The 19121-nt window shown below is 43.9% G+C and overlaps 2 protein-coding genes across 14 annotated transcripts in view; both read right to left on the bottom strand.

The window, feature by feature from the left end:
- gaa2 (alpha glucosidase 2) overlaps positions 1 to 6500 on the bottom strand; it is a 99880-nt gene extending 93380 nt beyond the window's left edge. Inside the window, exons 1-2 of the mRNA XM_069928327.1 lie at positions 6169 to 6500; positions 945 to 1516 (exon numbers count right to left, since the gene is read on the bottom strand). Coding sequence (XP_069784428.1) covers positions 945 to 1421 — 477 coding nt within the window. The 5' untranslated portion in view covers positions 1422 to 1516; positions 6169 to 6500. The remainder of the gene's footprint in view (positions 1 to 944; positions 1517 to 6168) is intronic.
- Positions 6501 to 9324: 2824 nt separating this feature from the next.
- Positions 9325 to 19121, bottom strand: part of mafk (v-maf avian musculoaponeurotic fibrosarcoma oncogene homolog K) — a 47837-nt gene continuing 38040 nt past the window's right edge. For 8 of the 13 annotated variants that reach the window (XM_069928339.1, XM_069928340.1, XM_069928341.1 and 5 more), the window contains one exon: positions 17273 to 18632. In XM_069928339.1, the coding sequence (XP_069784440.1) occupies positions 18243 to 18632 (390 nt within the window). In that variant the 3' untranslated portion in view covers positions 17273 to 18242. Of the gene's footprint in view, positions 9600 to 17272; positions 18633 to 19121 lie in introns of those variants that run through there. The other 5 variants (XR_011354509.1, XR_011354508.1, XR_011354510.1 and 2 more) reach the window with 3 other exon arrangements.

Genomic DNA, 19121 nt, shown 5'->3' with positions numbered 1-19121 from the left:
TTATCTCGTAGACATTCTATAAACTTGCTCTCTTGTGTTCCTGCCCCCGTCTGATTATCCCAGTCCACCTTCATGTTGAAGTCCCCCATAACTACCATATTGCTACCACTTTGACATGCCACTCTTAATTCCTGATTTATACTACTACCGATATCTGAGCTACTTTTCGGAGGCCTGTAAATGACCCCCATTATATTCCTCTTGCCCTTGCAATTTCTTAATTCTATCCAAACAGACTCTACCTCACCTGTTTCAATGTCCTTCCTTTCAAACGCCTGAATCCTCTCCCCAAGTCTCTCTCATCCCTCTGAATCCCTTCCTCCAGCTCCCCCTCTCCTTCCCTTCCTTCTCCTATCAGGAAGGTATCTTTCTTAGCCCTTGCCCTCTTCCCCCATCACTTCTCAGCTTTTATTCTCCTACCCAACTACCAGTACCCAACTATAACCTCTTACCTGTTAGCCTGGTCTCCTCTCCATTCCCCTTCCTCCCCCACCACAATTCAGGCATTTCCCTGATTATTGGCATTCCCATAGATAATGCATGATCTATTGAGTTTCACTGACACTTCTGAGTACTGGCTGATTCATGGCTGCCTGACACAGCCGAGATTGTATGTTAAGCCAGACCTCCTGAGCCTGAATTGACTCTTGAATCACTCTCTGAGGTATCTCAGTGAGCTACTGGCTCACATCACAATTCACAAGGACGAAAGATGAATGGGCCTACTCCAAGCAGCCTCTCCTGGTTTACAAGGGATAAGCAGGAATTGATGCTCCTGATGAGTCCCAGTGTACAGCTTAATGGAACAAACATACTGGGGGTTGAAAGTTAATTGGGTATAATTGGGCAGCAGAGGTTCGAGGGCTGAAAGGACCTGTTACCATGGTGTATGCCAAAATATAACATTTTTGAAAATTAAATCTATTCAGATGGAAGGTCCCCACCTTGATGTGAAGTCTGTGGTCAGCCTCAAACATTACATTCAGTTGGAGCTTCCAAATATCCTGAGGATAGTAAGTTTTATTCCTCCGTTGGAGCTCACCCGCCTCACCCAGCTCCGTAGGTGTCAGGTTACCCAGAACGTAACTTGGAAAGTTCGGTGGGTAGAAGCACCAAGGTACTCCAGTCAAATCTGCGGTGACCTGGACGAAGCAGCATCCACGCTGCTCACACAGCTTCTGTGTGACCACTCGGTCTCTCTCTGGGTAGCAGTCAAACCTATCCTGCTCTGGGATGGACCGGCAGGTGTCCCCATTCCTATGCGCTTTCTGAGGGTGCCAGGAGCGTGCCCCTGCCTCCATTTCAATCATCTGCCTGACTGTCTGGCCCCTGTGCCAAGTGCTGGTTAGGCCAAGGAGGAGAATGACAGTGGGTATCAGCACCCATGGGTGCCAGCGACGACAGGTGGTCTGGCCATTCATCTTTGCAATTCCTGGGGCTCCTTGCCAGGGTTCCAGTAAGTTTGCGTCTGCCACACAATTCAGCACGAGTTCCTTCCCTCGGGACCTCGGTGAAACTGAAACAGAAATACAAACACAACTTGTTTTGTTTCCTTACCAAATTCAACCCTCGAATCCCATAATAACCTCCACCCCATTTCCCCTTATAAGAGATCCAACAGTGCCCTTCTCTAGTTGGTACCTCTATATATTGATGTAGAAACAAACTCCAAACCGTCCAGCCCATTTACAGTATGGGCATTCCAGTCAATGTGTGGAAAGTTAAAATCTCCCACAACCACAACCTGGTGCTTACTACAAATATCTGCTATTTCCTAACAAATTTGTTCCTCCAGTTCCCTCTCTACATTAGGTGGTCTAGAATACACCCCTATAAGTGTTACCATTTCTTTCCCACTCCTCAATTCCACCCATAGTGCCTCTCTAGATGAACCATCTAATCTATCCTTCCAAAGCACCACTGTAATATTCTCTCTAACAAGCAATGCAATACCTCCCCCTCTTGTTCCCCCTATTCTATCACACCTGAAGCAATGAAATCCTGGTATGCTTAGTTGCCAATCACAACCCTCCTGCAGCCATGTTTCACTAATGGCTACCACATCATAATTCCAAGTATCTATTGAAATATATACATTTAAGAAAATCTTCTTCTCTTGCTCTCCCTTGATTACTACAGTAATGGTTCATACAACTTCTCTGTCTTTAATTTCATCCTTTTCGCTACATCTATTCTTTCACTCTGGTTCCCCTCCCCCCCTTACATCTGGTTTAAACCCACTGGAGCCACATTAGCAAACCTACCTGCAAGAATATTTGATCCATTCCAGTTAAGATATAAATCGTCCCGCTAGAATCCCACCTTCCCTGGAATGTTGCCCAATTATCTACAAACCTAAAGACCTCTCTTCTGCACCATGTTTTCAGTCATGTGTTTAGCTGCTGTGACAGACTATTTAGAGGTGGTTTGGGAGGAGTTGTTACCAAAATCAGATGGAACTTTTAGGTTCTGTATGGATTATAGGAAGACTAAAACAGATGCTTATCCTATTCCAAGAATAGATGACTGTATTGATAAAATTGGCAAAGCTAAATTTCTTACTAAGTTGGATTTGTTGAAGGGTTACTGGTGCATGCCTTTAACTGAGAGAGGAAAGAATATTTTAGCTTTTGTAACTCCATGTGGTTTATATGAGTATAATGTGTTACCTTTCAGCATGAAAAATGCCCCTGCAACATTCCAGAGGATGATTAATTTGGTAATCCAAGGATTAACATACAGATGCTCATAATGATGACTTGGTCACAAAGAGTGACACATGGGAAGAACATCTAAGGCAAATGGACAAATTGTTTGCAAGATTATCCAAAGCAAACTTAACTGTTAATTTAGCAAAGAGTCAATTTGCAAATGCCACGGCAACATTCTTGGATTATGTAGTTGGTCATGGCAAAGTTGCACTTATTCAAGCTAAGGTGAATGCATTTTCTGAATTTCCTATTCCCAATGGCAAGAAAGCAGTGAGAAGGATTTTAAGAATGGCAGGATATTACAGGAAATTTTGCTGAGGTTGCTCTTCCTTTAATCAATCTTTTGAAAAAAAGGGAAAAAATTGTGTGGACTAAAGATTGTCAGGCAGCTTTAGAAAATTTAAAGGAGATGCTATGCCATTATCATGTGTTAAAATCTGATTTTGACAGACCTTTTTCTGTAGCGGTGGGCACCAATGAAGGAGCAGCAGGTGCAGTTTTATTACAAAAACATAATGAAATTGACCATCCAGTTGCCTACTTTTCAAAAATATTCAATGTTCATCAAAAGAACTATTCCACTATTGAAAAAGAACAGTTGGCTATCATATTTGCTCTGCAGAATTTTGACGTGTATCTTGATACCTCTCATGAACTAATTGTTATATTCACTGACCACAAACCTCTGGTGTTTTTGAATAAAATGAAGAATAAAAACAGAAGATTATTAAACTGGAATTTGATATTACAAGAATATGATCTGCAAATTAACCATGTCAGAGGTGTAAATAATGTGATTGCCGATTGTTTGTCAAGGTGTTAAAATTGATAATTTATAGAAATACTCTCAAAATTGAATTACTGTACTATAACATGTGATATATAGGTACACGATCCTTTATCCGGACATCTAAAATCCGGAAATCTCCAAAATCCAGCAAGTGGGGACGAGCGGCCGAGGGACCGCTAGTCGGGGAAGACTGCCGGGCAGTCAGGAGAAGCAGCCGAGGGACCGGTGGTCGGGGAGGCGACCGGGGGAGGCAGCCGAGGGACTGGTTGTCGGTTGAGGCGACGAGGGGAGACTGCCGGGCAGTCAGGGGAGGCGGCCGGGGAACCGGCGGATGGGGAGACTGCTGGGCAGCCAAGGGACTGGCAGCCAGGGGAGACATCCAGGCGGCCGAGGGAGGCGGTTGGACGGCCAGGGACCGGCGGTCAGGGGAGACCTCTGGGCGGCTGAGGGACCACGGTTGGGGGAGGCGGCTGAGGGACCAGCAATCGGGGGAGACGTCCAGTCAGCCAAGGGGCCGGCGGTTGGGGAAGGCGGCCGAGGTACCGTGGTTGGGGGAGACAGCCGAGGGACCGTGGTTGGGGGCGATAGCTGAGGGACCGGCAGTTGGGGGAGATGGCCTGGCGACTGGAAGGTGATGGGAGTGGATGCGGCAGCACAATTCGGGTGAGCTTTCCAAAATCTGGAAAAATCCGAAATTCAGAATACACTGTCCCATAAGGGTTGCAAATAAAGGATCGTGTACCTGTATTGTGTATTGTTATCTCTTTAGTGATTTTAAGACAGTTTAGTTATAACTGAATTTTAATTCAAGAGTTAAAATTCCCTTTAAAGGGGGAAGGTGAGACAGAGTATTTAGAGGTGGTTTGGGAAGAATTGTTAGAGCTGTTTGCACACACACATTTTAAAACACAGAATATTTGCAAGACTTTTGCAGAATGCTTTTTGCAGGAAGCAACGAAGTATTGACAGCAGCTTGCCTGGGAGAGCATGTGATCTTTGCAAGCGGAGGAGAAGAGTTTTGCTCTCAGAGAAGGAGGGAATGAAACAGAGAGGAGAGTGACAGAAATCCGTTCCAGAGGGACAAGCTGGCAAACTTTGGAAGGCTGCCTGGTCAAAGGAGAAGACTGGCAGTGTGAAAGGTGACCTGAAAGAAACAGGATCATCTGGAGAACCCTGAAGGGGGCAAGTTTCGTCAGAGAGTCTGATTGAGAAGGAATCAGTTGCGGATGTCCTGGAAAAGGAATCTCTCTCTGAAAACCAGCAAGAACCCTCCTGAGTGGTAACCATTTGCCTGCTAAGCACCAAAGACTGGTGAACTTTGTTAATGCTAACTTCTGTGCACAGTACAAGAATTGCCTGCAACCAGTGAGACTGGACTGTGATCTAAAGAACTTTTCTAATCTTAAATATACATTACATACACCTGCACTTAGTATTCAAGGGGGGATTAAGTAGTTAGGTAGGTAAAGTAATAAGTTACAGTTTAATTCTGTTTTGTTGTTCAAATATAATTAAAAACAACTTTTTTGTTTAAGTAACCCTGTGTTGTGGAGCATATCTATTACTGCTGGTTTTTAGGGTCCCCAGAACTCCATAACACTCCTCTCTCTTTCTATTTCTTACCTCACCTGCACGTGGCACAGGGAGCAGTCCTGAGATTGCTATCCTGGAAGTCCTATCCTTTAACCTCGCTCCCTAAACTCACCCTGCATGACCTCCAGACCCTTCCTCCCCAGTCATTGGTCCCCACATGGACCATTACATCTGGCTGTTCTCCCTTCCCCCTCAGAATACCATGGACTTGATCTGTAAAAACCTGTACCATCAGGGAGGTAACACACCTTATGAGATATCTGATCTCCTCCACAGAACCTTCTATCTGTACCCTTTACTCTAGAATCCCCCATCACAATTTCGTGCCTCCTCTTATCCCTTCCCTTCTTTGTCAGAGGACCAGATTCGGTGCCAGAGACCTGATCGCTTCAACTCGTCCCCCCCAACAATAGCCAAAGGGCAGACTTGTTCTTCGGGGGACTCCCACCAGTATACCCATAGGTATAGTTGGGGTTATGTTTAGATTGAAGTAAGATGTTATATTATTAGTAAAGATATTATTCACCTTGCTGAATTTCTGTTGGTGCTGGTCTATGGCATAACACTGGATTTGGGGAGATCGCACGCTAATTTGTAAGAGACACAGGAGACTGAGGGGCTGTGATCAAATTTACAAATACAAAGAGGACAGGCGTAATTCTTTTGAACCTCTCACGCAAGGAAGAAGGAAAACGACCCAAACGGGACGATTCGCCACATCAGTTTCACTCCGAAAGTTATAGAAAGCGGGTCAAAGAGCTGGAAGTCTCGTGTCGAAGGAGGGGGAAACATAACCGTGCAGCAGCTGGGTTCAGGGCAGGGAGCGGTCCTGGGCGGCGGCGGCGCGGAGGGGGTCCCGGGACTGGGGGCAGGTGGGTGTGAGGCCTCGACCGCTGAGGTTTTCCCACGTTAACCCGTCGGTTTTCCGGGGCTTCCCCCGCCCCGCTGGTGCCGGGTGGGTCGTCGGGTCCCGGCCCAGCTCGTTACCGGGTGGTGGCATCGGGAAAGGCTTTCGGGAGTCAACGCGTGTCCGGACCCGGGTCTGTGGGATCTCGGGTCGGGGAGGGTCCTCACCTGCCAGGGCCGCGCTGCGAGCTCCAGGCGACACCCCCGTGTCCTCGGCCGGGCGGACAAGTGGGAGGAGGGAGCCGAGCAGGAGCAGGGTTCCGACGGGATGCGTCGCCGAAACAGCCCTGTCTGCGGCGGGTGGGTCAGCGCAGGGGGCTGCCGGGCCTGGGATTGGGTGCAGACACGCTCGGCGAGTCGGGCAGCAGGGTCCCGACCCCGCTGGTTTTAATAATCGCGGACATTCAGTGATAATATGTCCCAAAGATTCCCCTGAAAGTCCAAAAACATTTCTAACAGTGAGGTTATTGATTAATAAAATGCGGGACGTCCAATGCACAGGAAGGAGGAGCAAGGCATCGAGCCTGCTCTACCAGTCAATAAAATCATCGCAGATCATTTTTGCTTCTGATTCTACTGCATTTCCCGAATAGGTTCCCACCCCCTGCCGTATTAGTTTAAACCCTCGCAAACAGCTCTGCAATCGGAATCCCTCCCTCCTGCACCACTCATATACCAACTGGCCTGCTATTTCGACTCGAACTGGCCCGTGGCTGTGATAGCAATGTACTTTTATCCCGTCACCCCCTAAATTCAGCTTGTCGGACCTCATCCCATTTTTTAACCGCTATTATTTGTCAATCGGACCTGGACTCCCTCATCTAAACTGAATTATAAAGATGTGTACTTTTAAAAACCTTATGGAGGGGTGGGGGGTCCCCCATAGTCTTTCTCTGATTTCATCCAACTCTATAATACCTCCCCTACTTCCCCTCCCATCCCCTGCCAAAATCTTACCTGTACCCATCAACCCCAAATTTAACCACTCCATTGGCAGCCACCTCTTCAGTGTCAAGGTTCCAACATTTGGAAATTCCTTTCCTAAACTTCTCATCTGCGTTCATTCTTTAACCAGGATTTGGAACTTCTTGAAATGATACAAATGCGGGAGACTGCAAACACTGGAATCTTCAGCTAAATATTCTCCACTGGAGGAACTCAGCAGGAGAGGAGCAGCATCACTGGGGGAAAAAGAATGGTGGGCATTTCGAGACAAAACTCTTCATCCAGGCCTCATCAACCATTCGAAAACTTCCCCCATTCTGTGGCTGCTCGACCTGTTTGAGCTCCTCCAGCAGACTCAAACCTCAGCCATATCCAAGATGTCATGACCATCCAGAGAGCCACATCAGCAATGACACAAAGTATCTAATTTTTAAAATGTTCAATTGAGAGATAGAGCACAGTAAGAGGCCAGTCTGGCCCATGAGCCCACAAATACACCCATGTGATCGATTAACTTACTAACCCCATACATTTTTCAAATAGGAGAGCACCCGAGGAAATCCACGCGGACACAGGGAGCGTGTATAAACTCCTAACGGACATCAGTGGATTCAAAGCCAGATGTCGTGCAAGGATTATGTGTAAAATATGCTTTCATCAAAATTGGGATGTGGGAGGCAGTGATTGGTTCAGTATTAGCTGTTCACAGTTGCATTGAGGTGATCAGCCTTCTTGAGTAACTCCCCTCCACTTGTTTCTTGCTCTATATTTAGGTACTCCAAAGTACTTAATCCATTGTAAAAAAAAACTTTGAGATGATGTGTGAAAAGACCTTAAGAAATTTAAACATTTCTTTGTAGCCAATATGCAAGAACTGACCGGCAGGCCTGGACAGTTCATGGCTCTTTGGTGGGCAGTCGAAAATTCACCACTACACTGGCATCACAGGCCAAAGCTAGCTAAGGTCAGCAGGTTTCCTTCCACTTCTGTGAGGAAAGCCTTTCACTTCTCAGGTGCTTCAGATAGTGGAGTCACAGAATTCTGAGAGGTGTTTCTTCCACTAAATGGTTGATGAGGAACCGTACTGCTGAGACGCAATCTCACAAACCAAGGTATTAGATACAAAAACTGTGAGGATTGGATTAAATGATAAAATGGATTTTAATCAGAACAGCAATGTTTACCTTCTTAAACATCCTCCACCAAGTCCTCGAGCTGTGGTTATCACTTGTGGATGGTCAGAGTGGAGTATTGTGCAATGAGAATTATTGCAAACAATTTCTTCACTCAGGGTTTATTATAGTTATGAGAGCAGTCATTTTGCTGAACATGCAGAATTTCAGTTTAGACATAAGACAGTCATTCAAGCTGCTCCCTGCTTGCTTCATCTCAACATGACATGTCCGCCCACAAAACATCAACTTCCACTTAAAGAAAGTGGGCCTGAGAGAGCATGTGTGAGTTACTTGCTGATGAGCCAACTCCTGCAGCAAGGGATTTACTGCTCTTTCACCCAGTTATGAGGGTTCAATGCAAGTTCCTTAACCACAGCCACCAGATGTCACAACTGCACAACCATAGACTGTACCTGCTTTCACAGGATGTTTCAGGGCACATTTATTGGAGTTCTTTTTGGACATGATCAAGCGAATACATTAGGGAGAACCAGTGGCTGTGTTGTAATTAGATTTTCATCAGGCTTTTGATAAGATCCCAGAGATTAGTGAATAAGAGGCATTCTAAAGACACGAGGGCAAATCGGAAGACCTTTAAGGGATATGGACCAAATGCAAGGCAAATGGGACCGGCACTGAATGCCAACTTGGTTGGCATGATTCTGTGGTGCATGATTCTAGCAGTCATTCTCAATGGGGCCTTAAGCCCCCCCCCCCCACCCCACCCACCAATGCTTCACAGGGAAGGAGGTCCATAAACTTTGAGCAGACTCCTGGGGAGCCATAGCCAGAAAAAAGGTTGAGATTGGCTGCTGTGGTTAGACCAAATGAACTAAGGTGAATTGAGAACTGACTAATAGATTGAAAGCAAAGAAAAGGAATTAACAGGTATTTTTCAGGCAGTGACGAGTGGGAGACTACATGCATAGCTAGTTGGGGTTCATCCATTCATCATTTAGAATTCGAGATCACTGATGTGCCTAAAGACACCTAGTTTGCTGTCGAAACAGAACTAGGTGGAATTACAAGTGAGGAGGAGAATGTAAGGAGACATCAATAACATACGGACGAGCATATGGATAAGAAAATATATAATCCAACTGAAATATAGTGCCCTACGTAATGTTTGGGACAAAAACATTTTTTTCCTTTATTTGCTCATGTGCTTCAGTTTTAAATTCAAAATCAAACAATTCACATGTGGTTAAAGTGCATTTTCCAGATTTTATTAAAGGTTATTGGTATAACTTTTTTTGACCATGTTGAATTACAGCGCTTTTTAGTTCCCTCATTTCAGAACACCATTTGACTTTACAGGTGTATGCGATTACTCAGGAATGTTTAATTGCTTCATTGGTGCAGGTCAAAGAGAGCCTGGCTTGCTTCTAAGCTTTTCATCACCTTTGGAGTCTGTAGGTTCCGTTTTTCAACACGAGGACCAAAGTTGTGCCAATGAAAGCCAAAGAAGCCATTATGAGGCTGAAAAACAAGTATGAAACAGTAAGAGTCCTCACCCAAACATTAGGATTCCCAAAATCAACTGTTTAGAACATAATTAAGAAGAAAGAACATACTGGTGAACTCAGTAATCGCAAAGGACTCCACTGCTGATGCTCGTCGTAATGAAGAAACATTCCCAAATGCCAGTTTGACAGATCAGAAACACTCTTTAGTCAGCAGGTATGGATAGGTCAATTACTACTGTCTGCAGAAGACTTCATGAACTGAAATACAGAGGCTACACTGCAAGATACAGACCACTAGTTAGCCTCAGAAACACTGGATCCGATGCATTCTTTGGATGGCCAAATTATAGTTTGCCAAGTATTTAAAAGAGCATGCAGTAAAAAAAAATTTGTGGACAGATGAGACCAAGATTAAACTGTATCAGTGTGAGCAAAGTGTGGAGGTGTAAAGGAATTGCCCAAGATCCAAAGCATATCGCCTCATCTGTGAAACATGGGAGTGTTATGGCCCAAGCATGTATGACTGCTGCAGGTACATGCACACTTATCTTCATTGATGATACAACTGCTGATGGGAGGAGCAAAATGAATTCTGAGGTGCATCGAAACATCTGCTCATGTTTGAGCAAATGCCTCTAAACTCATTGGACAGCACTTCATCCTACAGCAAAACAATGATCCCAAATATTCTGCTAAAGCAACAAAGCCATTTTTCAAAGCTAAAAAGTGGAAAATTGGGTGGCCAAGTCAGTTACCTGATCTAAATCCAATTGAGAATGCCTTCCATATGCTGAAGAGAAAACTTAAGGGGACAAGCCCCCGAAACAAGCAGGAGCTGAAGATGGCAACAGTCAAGGCCTGGCAGACCATCACCAGAAAATATGCTCAGCACTGGTGATGTCTATGAATCACAGACTTCAAGCCGTCATTGCATTCAAGGGATGTGCAACAAAGTACTAGACTTGACTACACACACCAATTGGTATGTCCCAAATATTAAGGTGCCCTGAAATGAGGGCACTATGTATAAAAAGTGCTGTAATTTCTACATGGTCAAACCAAAATGTACACAAATACCTTTCAATAAAATCTGGATTGTGCACTTTATTCATGTGAATTGTTTGATATCAAATTTAAAACTGTGGAAATAATGTGTCTTTATCCCAAGTATTATGTGTCAAATGTGAGATCACCCATCAGTGCGCAAAACAGAAAACCAGACTTTTAAAGTGGTGAGTAAAAGCAATGCTGGAGAAACACTGCAGGTCAAATGGTGTATCTGTACCTTGATCAGAATTTATTGTCATGTAATTCAGTGATTTGTGGCATAGTGCAATATTACTAGAAATAAAAAAAGTGCATGAAAAGTAAGGTAGCGCCTTTGGTTCAATAATTATTCAGAAATCTGACAGCAGCAGGGAAGAAGCTGTCCTTGTGCCGTTGAGTTGAGTGCTCGTCTTTAGGCTCCTGTACCTTTTCCCCAATGGAAGCAGAGGGAAGAGGGCATGACGTGGGTGATGGGGATCTTTTGAGGATAGAGGCTGTTTTTATAAGACACCGACTCATGTAGATGTCCTCAATGAAGTCTGGTGCCTGTGAAGTCGCAGGCTGAGTAACAACATTCTGGAGTTTATTCTTGTCCAGAATGCTCTCCACGGTACACCTATACAAGTTTGAGAGTTTTCAGTGTGACATACTAAATCTCTTCAGACACCTATAGTACAGCTGCTGGCAGATCTTCTTTGAGTCTGCATCAACATGGAAGCTCCAGGGCAGATCTTCGGAGATGTTGAGACCCAGGAATTTGAAGTTTTCACCCTCTCCACTATTTAGCCTCTTAAGGACTGAGGCGTGTTCCCCTGACTTCTGAAGTCCACAATCATTTCCTTGGTTTTGCTAATGTTGAGCACAAGGTTATATAGCAAAGATAAAGGTATGAAATGAACATTTCAGACTTGAGCCCTTCATCAAGGTATGAATAAAATGTAGTCAGGTGCCCCAAAAAATTGGGAGGGGGGGGTGGAGGAGCACAGTCCCAAAAGGCAGTGCAAAACACCTGAATAAGAGAGCGTGCACACACCAGCAAGCAGGAGAAGGAAAGAAGACAAAAGGGAAGGGAGGGAGAACAGAGAGAAAACTAGCAGAAACCGGAGAAGTCTTCGATGTTGATGCCACCCGGTTAGAGAGTGCCCAATTGGAACATTAAATGTTGCTTCTCCAATTTACAGTTGGTCTTGGTGCAACAGTGCAAGGCTGTGGACTGTCGTGTCAGCATGGGAGTGGAGCACAGAATTGAAGTGATTGGCTACTGGGAGTGTGGAATAGAAGTGGTTGTCTATGGTCTCAGGTATTGTCCTGACATGTCTGGGCATTCCATCTAGGCACTCTCCAACCAGATAGCATTAACATCAACTTCTCTGGTTTCTGCTAGCTTACTCTCTGTTCTTCCTCCCTTCCCTTTGACTTTTTCCTCCAGGACTCCACCCTCTTCTCTCTCCATTCAGTGTGCTCTCCCTCCCTTATCCACCTGTCTTTGGGACTGTGCTCCTCCCCCTGCCTCTCCCCACCCCACCCCCCCCCCCTCCCCTCCATCCATCAACATTTTGCTCAGGCATCTGTCTACATTTTTTTGTTCATACCTTGAAGGCCTCAAGCCTAAAATGTTGGTTATATATCTATATCTGCTATATAAAGTACACTATTTGTCCTGCTGAGTTTCTCCAGCGTTGTGTTTTTTCTTCAACCAGTGTCTGCAGACTTTAAATGGTGAGAGTAGCTAATATTGATGTTCAGAGGGACCTACTGTCCAATATTGGACTGAATTATGAGACTTTTAGAACAGAAATAGTCTTCCTACAATTAAAATAAGGCCTGGGTGAGAATGTTCCTGGAGAATCATACAGTATACAGTTTTGGATCCCTTAATTGACAAGAGGATATATTTGGCATATAGGGAATAGATTCACTGGGCTGGTCCTGAAACAACAGGTTTGCTGCACAAGGTTGTGTTCTCCAGAGCAATGGTTCTCAAAACTCTCTTCACCTAAAGAGCACCTTAATTGTTCCTTTACTTTCTGAGGAGGGAGGAGGGATTTGTGAGCTTTAACCCCTTTTTAGATCACGGACTGAAGTTTTGTTTTGGTGGGTAACTTTTTTTTGAGAAGGTTCGTATTTTGTTGTCAAATTTAACTAACTTGTTTTTACATTACTTATTATATGAAGAATATTTATCTTTGTCACATAACCACAGACCACTAACAACAAACCCATGGACCATTGGTTGATGAAGTACTTTCAAAATTCTTAATTGACTGGAATGGATGCAGAAAGTAAGTTTCTCTAGGCCGAGTCAAAAACCTGGGGGTCACAGTCTCAAGATAAGGGTAGGCCATTTCAGACCGAGAGGAAGAGAAATTACTTCACACGGGGGTGGTGAATTCTTTATCCTAAAGGGCTGTGGTAGGGAATCAGGGAATCAAGGGATGTAGGAATAATGAGTGAGATGATTAACCAAGATCTTGACAAATAGCAGACGAAAGTTCAAAGTGCCAGATGAGTTAAATCAAGAAAGTCTGCATTTGCCGGGGTCGTGTGCCATACACAAACATGCTGGAGAAACTCAGCAGGTCACTTAGCATCCATTGGGTAACCAACGTTTTGGGCCTGAGCTCTTCGTCAGGTACAAGAAAAAAAAGGCAGATGGATGCCTGAATAAAATTATGGGGGGGGGGGGAGGGGAGAGGAAGGGGGAAGAGTACAGGCAAGAGGTTAGAAGTGATTACAGGAGGAAGGGGAGAAGAAAGGCTGACGTGATGGGGAAGAGAGAAGAGGGTAGCTCTCTGATAGAAGAAAAAGGGGGTGGGGGAGCTGGAAGAAAGACAGAGAGGTAGGGAAAGAGAGACTTATAGAGGAGGGGATTGTAGAAGTCAACATAAATACCATTTGGGTGGAGACTGCTGAGATGAAATGCAAGGTGCCAGATGGCTGCCTGCTGATCCTAATTCTTCTATAGGATAAGGCTCTGAATGCTGGACAGGCTACAAAGCCCATTTACTGTTGTAATGCAAGAAATCCAGTCACTAATTTCTGTGTAATGTTTTCACAACAAGGCAATGTGACATTGACCTGATAATTGTGCTTTGGAAGAGATTTTATGTTTTTTCACCCCCCCCCAAAATAAGGCCACAGGATCTCTACCTGAGAGGGTCATGTCTGAAAGACAGCACCGATGGCTGTACAGTAAGTATTCTGACATTCGAAAGGCATTTGGACAGATGTATGGATAGGAAGGGTTTAGATGGACCAAATGCAGGCAAATCAGGCTAGCACTGAATGACTTGGCTGGTATGGTCGAGTTGGGCCGAAGAGCCCTTTCATCGAATTCCTCAACTTTTGAGCCATCCTCATAATAGGGTACTAAAGTCAAAAGCAGGGCTTACACCCGCATCAAATAACGAAAGTGCCAGAAGAATAGATTGCAAAGATTGGTAAAGCCCTGGCCAGGATGATCCTTCATTATCCAATTCATTCAGACTACTTCTAAGAGTGTAATGCCCAAAGCCAAGCTAGTTAAGCACAGAGATGCTTGAGGTTACCCACCAAGCTGCTATAAATTCCTCTACTGAGAGTCAATGATGGCAAGGCTCTGGAACCTTAAATGGCAAGGAAAAGAAGCATAGACAAGGTTTAGGGTCTTGACAAGGCCCTTGTGAAATATAAAGAAAGCAGGGAAGAACTTTAAACAGAAGAGCTAGAAAGAGCCAATGAAATACTACTGGCAAGTAGAATTAAGGGGAATCCCAAGACATTTTATACATGCATTAGGAACAAGAGGGTCAATGGGGAGCGAATTGGGGTTCACTCAGTGACGGGAGGGAATCTGTGCAGAGTCAGAAAAATACTCTTTATGCATATTCTGCATTAGTGTTCGTCAAGGAAAAAGACATGGAAGGATGGCGAGATCAGAGTGTGTTACACTGATATTCTAGGATATTAATATAAAGGTGGTGGTGTTGGGTCTTGAAAAACATTAAGCTCCAATACTTCCCAGGGCCTGATGGAATCTAATCCAGGATACTGAGAGAGTCAAGGGAAGTAATAGAGTATCCTCTTTAGCAACAGGCAAGGTCCTAGAAGATGGAAAAGTTATTATTGTCCCTTTCTTAACAAAGGGAAACAAAGATAATTCAGAAAATTATAAACCATTGAGGATTTACTCATATTGGGAAAAGCATGGTCTTTTCAGGAATGGTTTGTGTAGGTGGTTTTTGGCCTCATCTTACAAACTGATATATTTTTTTAAGGAAGTGATGAAAATGATTGATGAGGGTAGTAAAGCACTTGACAACTGGTGAAATGCGACCAATCACAGAGGTCTGTTAATTTTGAGGACCTTCACTAAAGTTATTGCAAAATGATTAGTGGATGCAATTGTTATTAATGACCAACTGAAAGGTTTTATAACTGCCACTCCTGGTTGTAACTAGAACATAGCTCTTTTAAATAATTTTTTTGATTGGCTAATATGAATAGCTTTTAAATTGATCTTGCAGAAGTTTTCAATTTGCTGAGGATTAGAATTATAGGTAGAATGTTATGTCATTTATAAGTATCAAATGTGAAGATTTTACTGAAACAGTCTTGAAACTTTACTCAGACTTGACCTCAGCACTTGTGGATAGGAGATGGAAATCAGATTCCTTCTCTAATTCCCAATTACTGTAGTCCAATCAAACAAGGCAACCCAGTCTAATTGTTTGATTGTGTGATGATATTTTTTTAAGCACTTTAGAGGAAGGAAGGAAGTGGTTTTCATCTCATTAAATATAGCATCTCATGCTTAATCCTTGCCTTAGTTGATGTGGCTCGTGATTCTTATTAGGCCAAATGTCAAGCTCTCAGAATTGTAGAAAGATTTTGTCTAATAACAGGACTGCAGATCAACATTAAAAAGACATAATGGCCTCAAAATGCAAGACGTTATAACCGTGTGATTAATAAGGCAGGTTTAGAGTTTACTGGTCCTGGGTCATGTTGAAAGGATTAGTGAGATCAGTATCATGTTTAGCACAGACATGATGTATTCTTCGAAGTTATTTGAAAGGACTGAAAAAAGCCACTAAAAAAAAAAAGCAACTAAGGCAGACACTGAAGAAATGTACAATTATCACTAGTTATATGTAATGTGACAGGATTTCCAATTTATGGCTTGGAACATGCAGTTTACGTCTCATTACAGAGTGAACATAGAACAGAAACACAAATTAGTTGTTGTGCCCACCTATGTAAACCTATTCCACAACAATCAAATTTTCCCTTCCTCACACCCAAGAGAAGGTATGGTATGAACAGGGAAAGAGGAGATTTGTGGGGAATAGGGTTGAGTTTATTGGGTGCATTTTGGCCTAGACTGTCTTCATTGTTTCTTGTGGTTTCTTGTAGCTTCAATTTGGACAGCTTCCATCAGATCACTGTGATTCTCCACACTTGTTCAGAAGACTGCAGTGGAACTCCATGTAGCTGTTGAATTAGTGTGTCCTGCCAGTTTGTGTTCTCCTCTGGTAGAGGACAGTAGTTTGGCATGTGCAGCCAATGCCACCCCACCAACTGGTGGGAAGCCAACTGTCCTTGAATGGGTGGTACATTTGGCGTAGCAATTAGCACAATGCATTTGCAGCACCAGCGATCAGAATTGGGATTAAAATCCCATGCTGTCTGTAAGTAGTTTGAATGTCCTCCACATGTCTGCATATGTTTTCCCCAGGGGCTTGAGTTTCCTCCCACCATTCAAAGCATACTGGGGGGTGTAGGTTAATATGGTGTAAATTGGGCAGCATGAACTTGTGGGCTGAAATGGTCTGTTATCGTACTGTATGTCTAAATTTATAAACTTAAAGAATCATGCTTCAAAGGCAACAAAAAGAATGTAGAGCAGATGTCTTTGAATCAGCAGACCTTTGGACTCCCATGGAGTAGTGAACATCAAATATCTATTGCTCAATTGCAAAGGAACTTCCCACCTGCACCCTTTCAAGCATGATCCAAGGTCAGATTTCAGACAATATCTCCTTCCTTTAAGACAAAGTCTACAAATCCCTTACTGAGATTCAGATCAGGAAGTACTTGCCAAAAGTCTTGGGCAACATGTTCTGCCACTGACTTTCACCCTTTCTTTCTCCCACCTGTCATCCCTCACTCCAGGTACTAACTAGGCCAGTGGAGCCTGGTTAGTGCAGTGCCCAGAGAGCCGCTAGTCTCTCAACAGTTTGGAAAGTTAAGGGAACTCTTTATGAGAAGCAAATACTTTAGAGTTGTTGCAGCTGCTGGAAGGAATAAATCAACAATAAAGCTAAAATTAGTTGGAGTCCTTCAAATTAGCAAAAGCATTCAGCCCTGAAGCATCAGCACTGGGGTCAAATCAGCTCTGCGTGCCAAGTTAAATCACAAAAATATCTCAGTGCATGTGACAATGAGCAATTTAATCTGTTTGTTCTGTCAACTACTGGCAGACACCAATCTCCTTCACCAATAATTGGTGCAACTCATGCCACTTTGATTGCTATTTTGGAACCCACAGAGAACCCCTCACACCACCCCCCCACCATTAAAAAAAACACAAATAAAAAAGTTTGGTCCTCATCTTTTGTACAAATATGTGAACGTTACAAATTATTTACAACTCAGGGATCACAAGAAACAGAAGGACTTTAATTGGAATTCTTTCCCTTTAAAATCTAATTGAAGACTCCATTATCAATTGAAAAGGCCACACATAGACAATAGGAAACTATAATATGGATCAATTTCTCCAATTACCCTATGCACCTCAATCCACATTACACTACTCAAACCCCACACATCATTGGACATATTGATTCTGAAATCTAGCACTCAGAATCAAACTTTTTTTCAGGAACTCAGTCTGCACTTCTCAGTCAGTTTTGGAGACATTTAAGCCACAAAGCATTTACACACATTTCAATTACACACAAATTTGTGAAGATTGCAAAACTAAATAAAAATACATTTTTTGTGCAGCTTACAAGAGACACAATATATAATAATTATACAAACTCCTCTCAGTGTCCCCTAAAATTGCATTTGGGAGAGAATTCACAGGTGCTTGAAATCAATAGGGTTTCAGTGGTGCTAATCTTCTTTATGAATGGAAGGTCTTCCAGAATTTCAGGTCTTTGGGAGACAAAATTAATAGTTTGAGGCAAAGTTGAACTAAGACAGGGAGGCTAGCCCATCTGATCCATCTCCAGACTCAGCTCACCAATTCCACAGGTGAAGATCTTACTTCATCAGCTCAGGAAAGCCAGCTCCAAAATCAAAGCTTTGCACCTTCGGTTTTGAATCAGATTTCTGGCCTTGTACTTGGGCACTTACCATTGCAAAGCACGAGATAATTATTTGTTAGGCGGCTCCAGGTTTTCAAAGGCGGAGGGTGTTTAGGTGGAAGGCTGCTGTTAAAGCAGCAGCATCTTGCCTCCAGACATGATCTAAGAAGCTGTGTCAGTTAAGAGGCTTTCCTGACATAGGAACATGTTCACCACTCTATGATTTCAAGACTGCCATTTACTTTATCTACCTCTTTAACTCAATATCCTTGTCCAAGTCTACCCCAACACCAGGAGAGGGAGCCAAGAAGGGCCTAGGAGTCAGATGATTTGACAATGGTGATGACACTGGTGGGTGGTAGGGTGGGGGCCTTAGCCACGGCCCGCGCATATTTCTGGAGGGCTTCATACTTGGAGCGCAAGCCATCAAGTTCCACTCTCATGTTGGCATTTTCTTGGGCCAGTTTGGCCACCTCCTGCTGGAGGTCGGTCCTCTGTCGCTGCAGCTCCTCCTTCTGCGTCACTCGCTTGACCCGACAGCTGGCCGCGTAACCCCGGTTCTTTAGCGTACGCCGGCGCTGCTTCAGCTGCACGATCTCCTCCTTAGTCAGGCCTCGCAGGTGCTGGTTCAGCTCTCGGACCGTCATGGAGACCAACTCCTGGTCGCTAAGGGTCGGAACATTCTCTCCGGACTCCTTCTTAACCTGTCACCAGAAAATACTTTCAGGTCTCTGGTCTTTCTTTGCCCCAGCACCTCTGCCTACTTTCCCAACAGCCCCACTCCCCGTCGCCCCACTCCTCTCAGCAGTGGCTGACAAACCTGTCCCTCCCCACCCACTCCTTCACTTAAACCCTCCAGCATGGTTAAAATGTTCAGACTCTATTCGATAGCATCTCCAAACTCCATGACCTCGATGTTCTTAAAAAAACTAAGGCAGGATACATACAGCTTCAACAACACTGAAACTTGACACTATACTGAGCACCACAACACACTTTAGAGGCAACCCATCAACAAACATTCACTCACTCCACCAATGATGCACAGCAACAGTTTGTACCCTTGAATGTATCTCATTCATAAAATATGTAGCCGTTGCACTGGCTTTAATTGAACAATTTACTCTGCAACACTAGACCCCACTTTTATTTTGTACTATTGTACTCAGGGATAGGTTGACTTGAACAGATAA

The sequence above is a fragment of the Narcine bancroftii genome, chromosome 3, assembly GCF_036971445.1.
Source record: "Narcine bancroftii isolate sNarBan1 chromosome 3, sNarBan1.hap1, whole genome shotgun sequence".
Classification (NCBI taxonomy): domain Eukaryota; kingdom Metazoa; phylum Chordata; class Chondrichthyes; order Torpediniformes; family Narcinidae; genus Narcine; species Narcine bancroftii.
The sequence above is the reverse complement of the archived record's forward strand: the minus strand, read 5'-3'. Positions and strand labels throughout refer to the sequence as shown.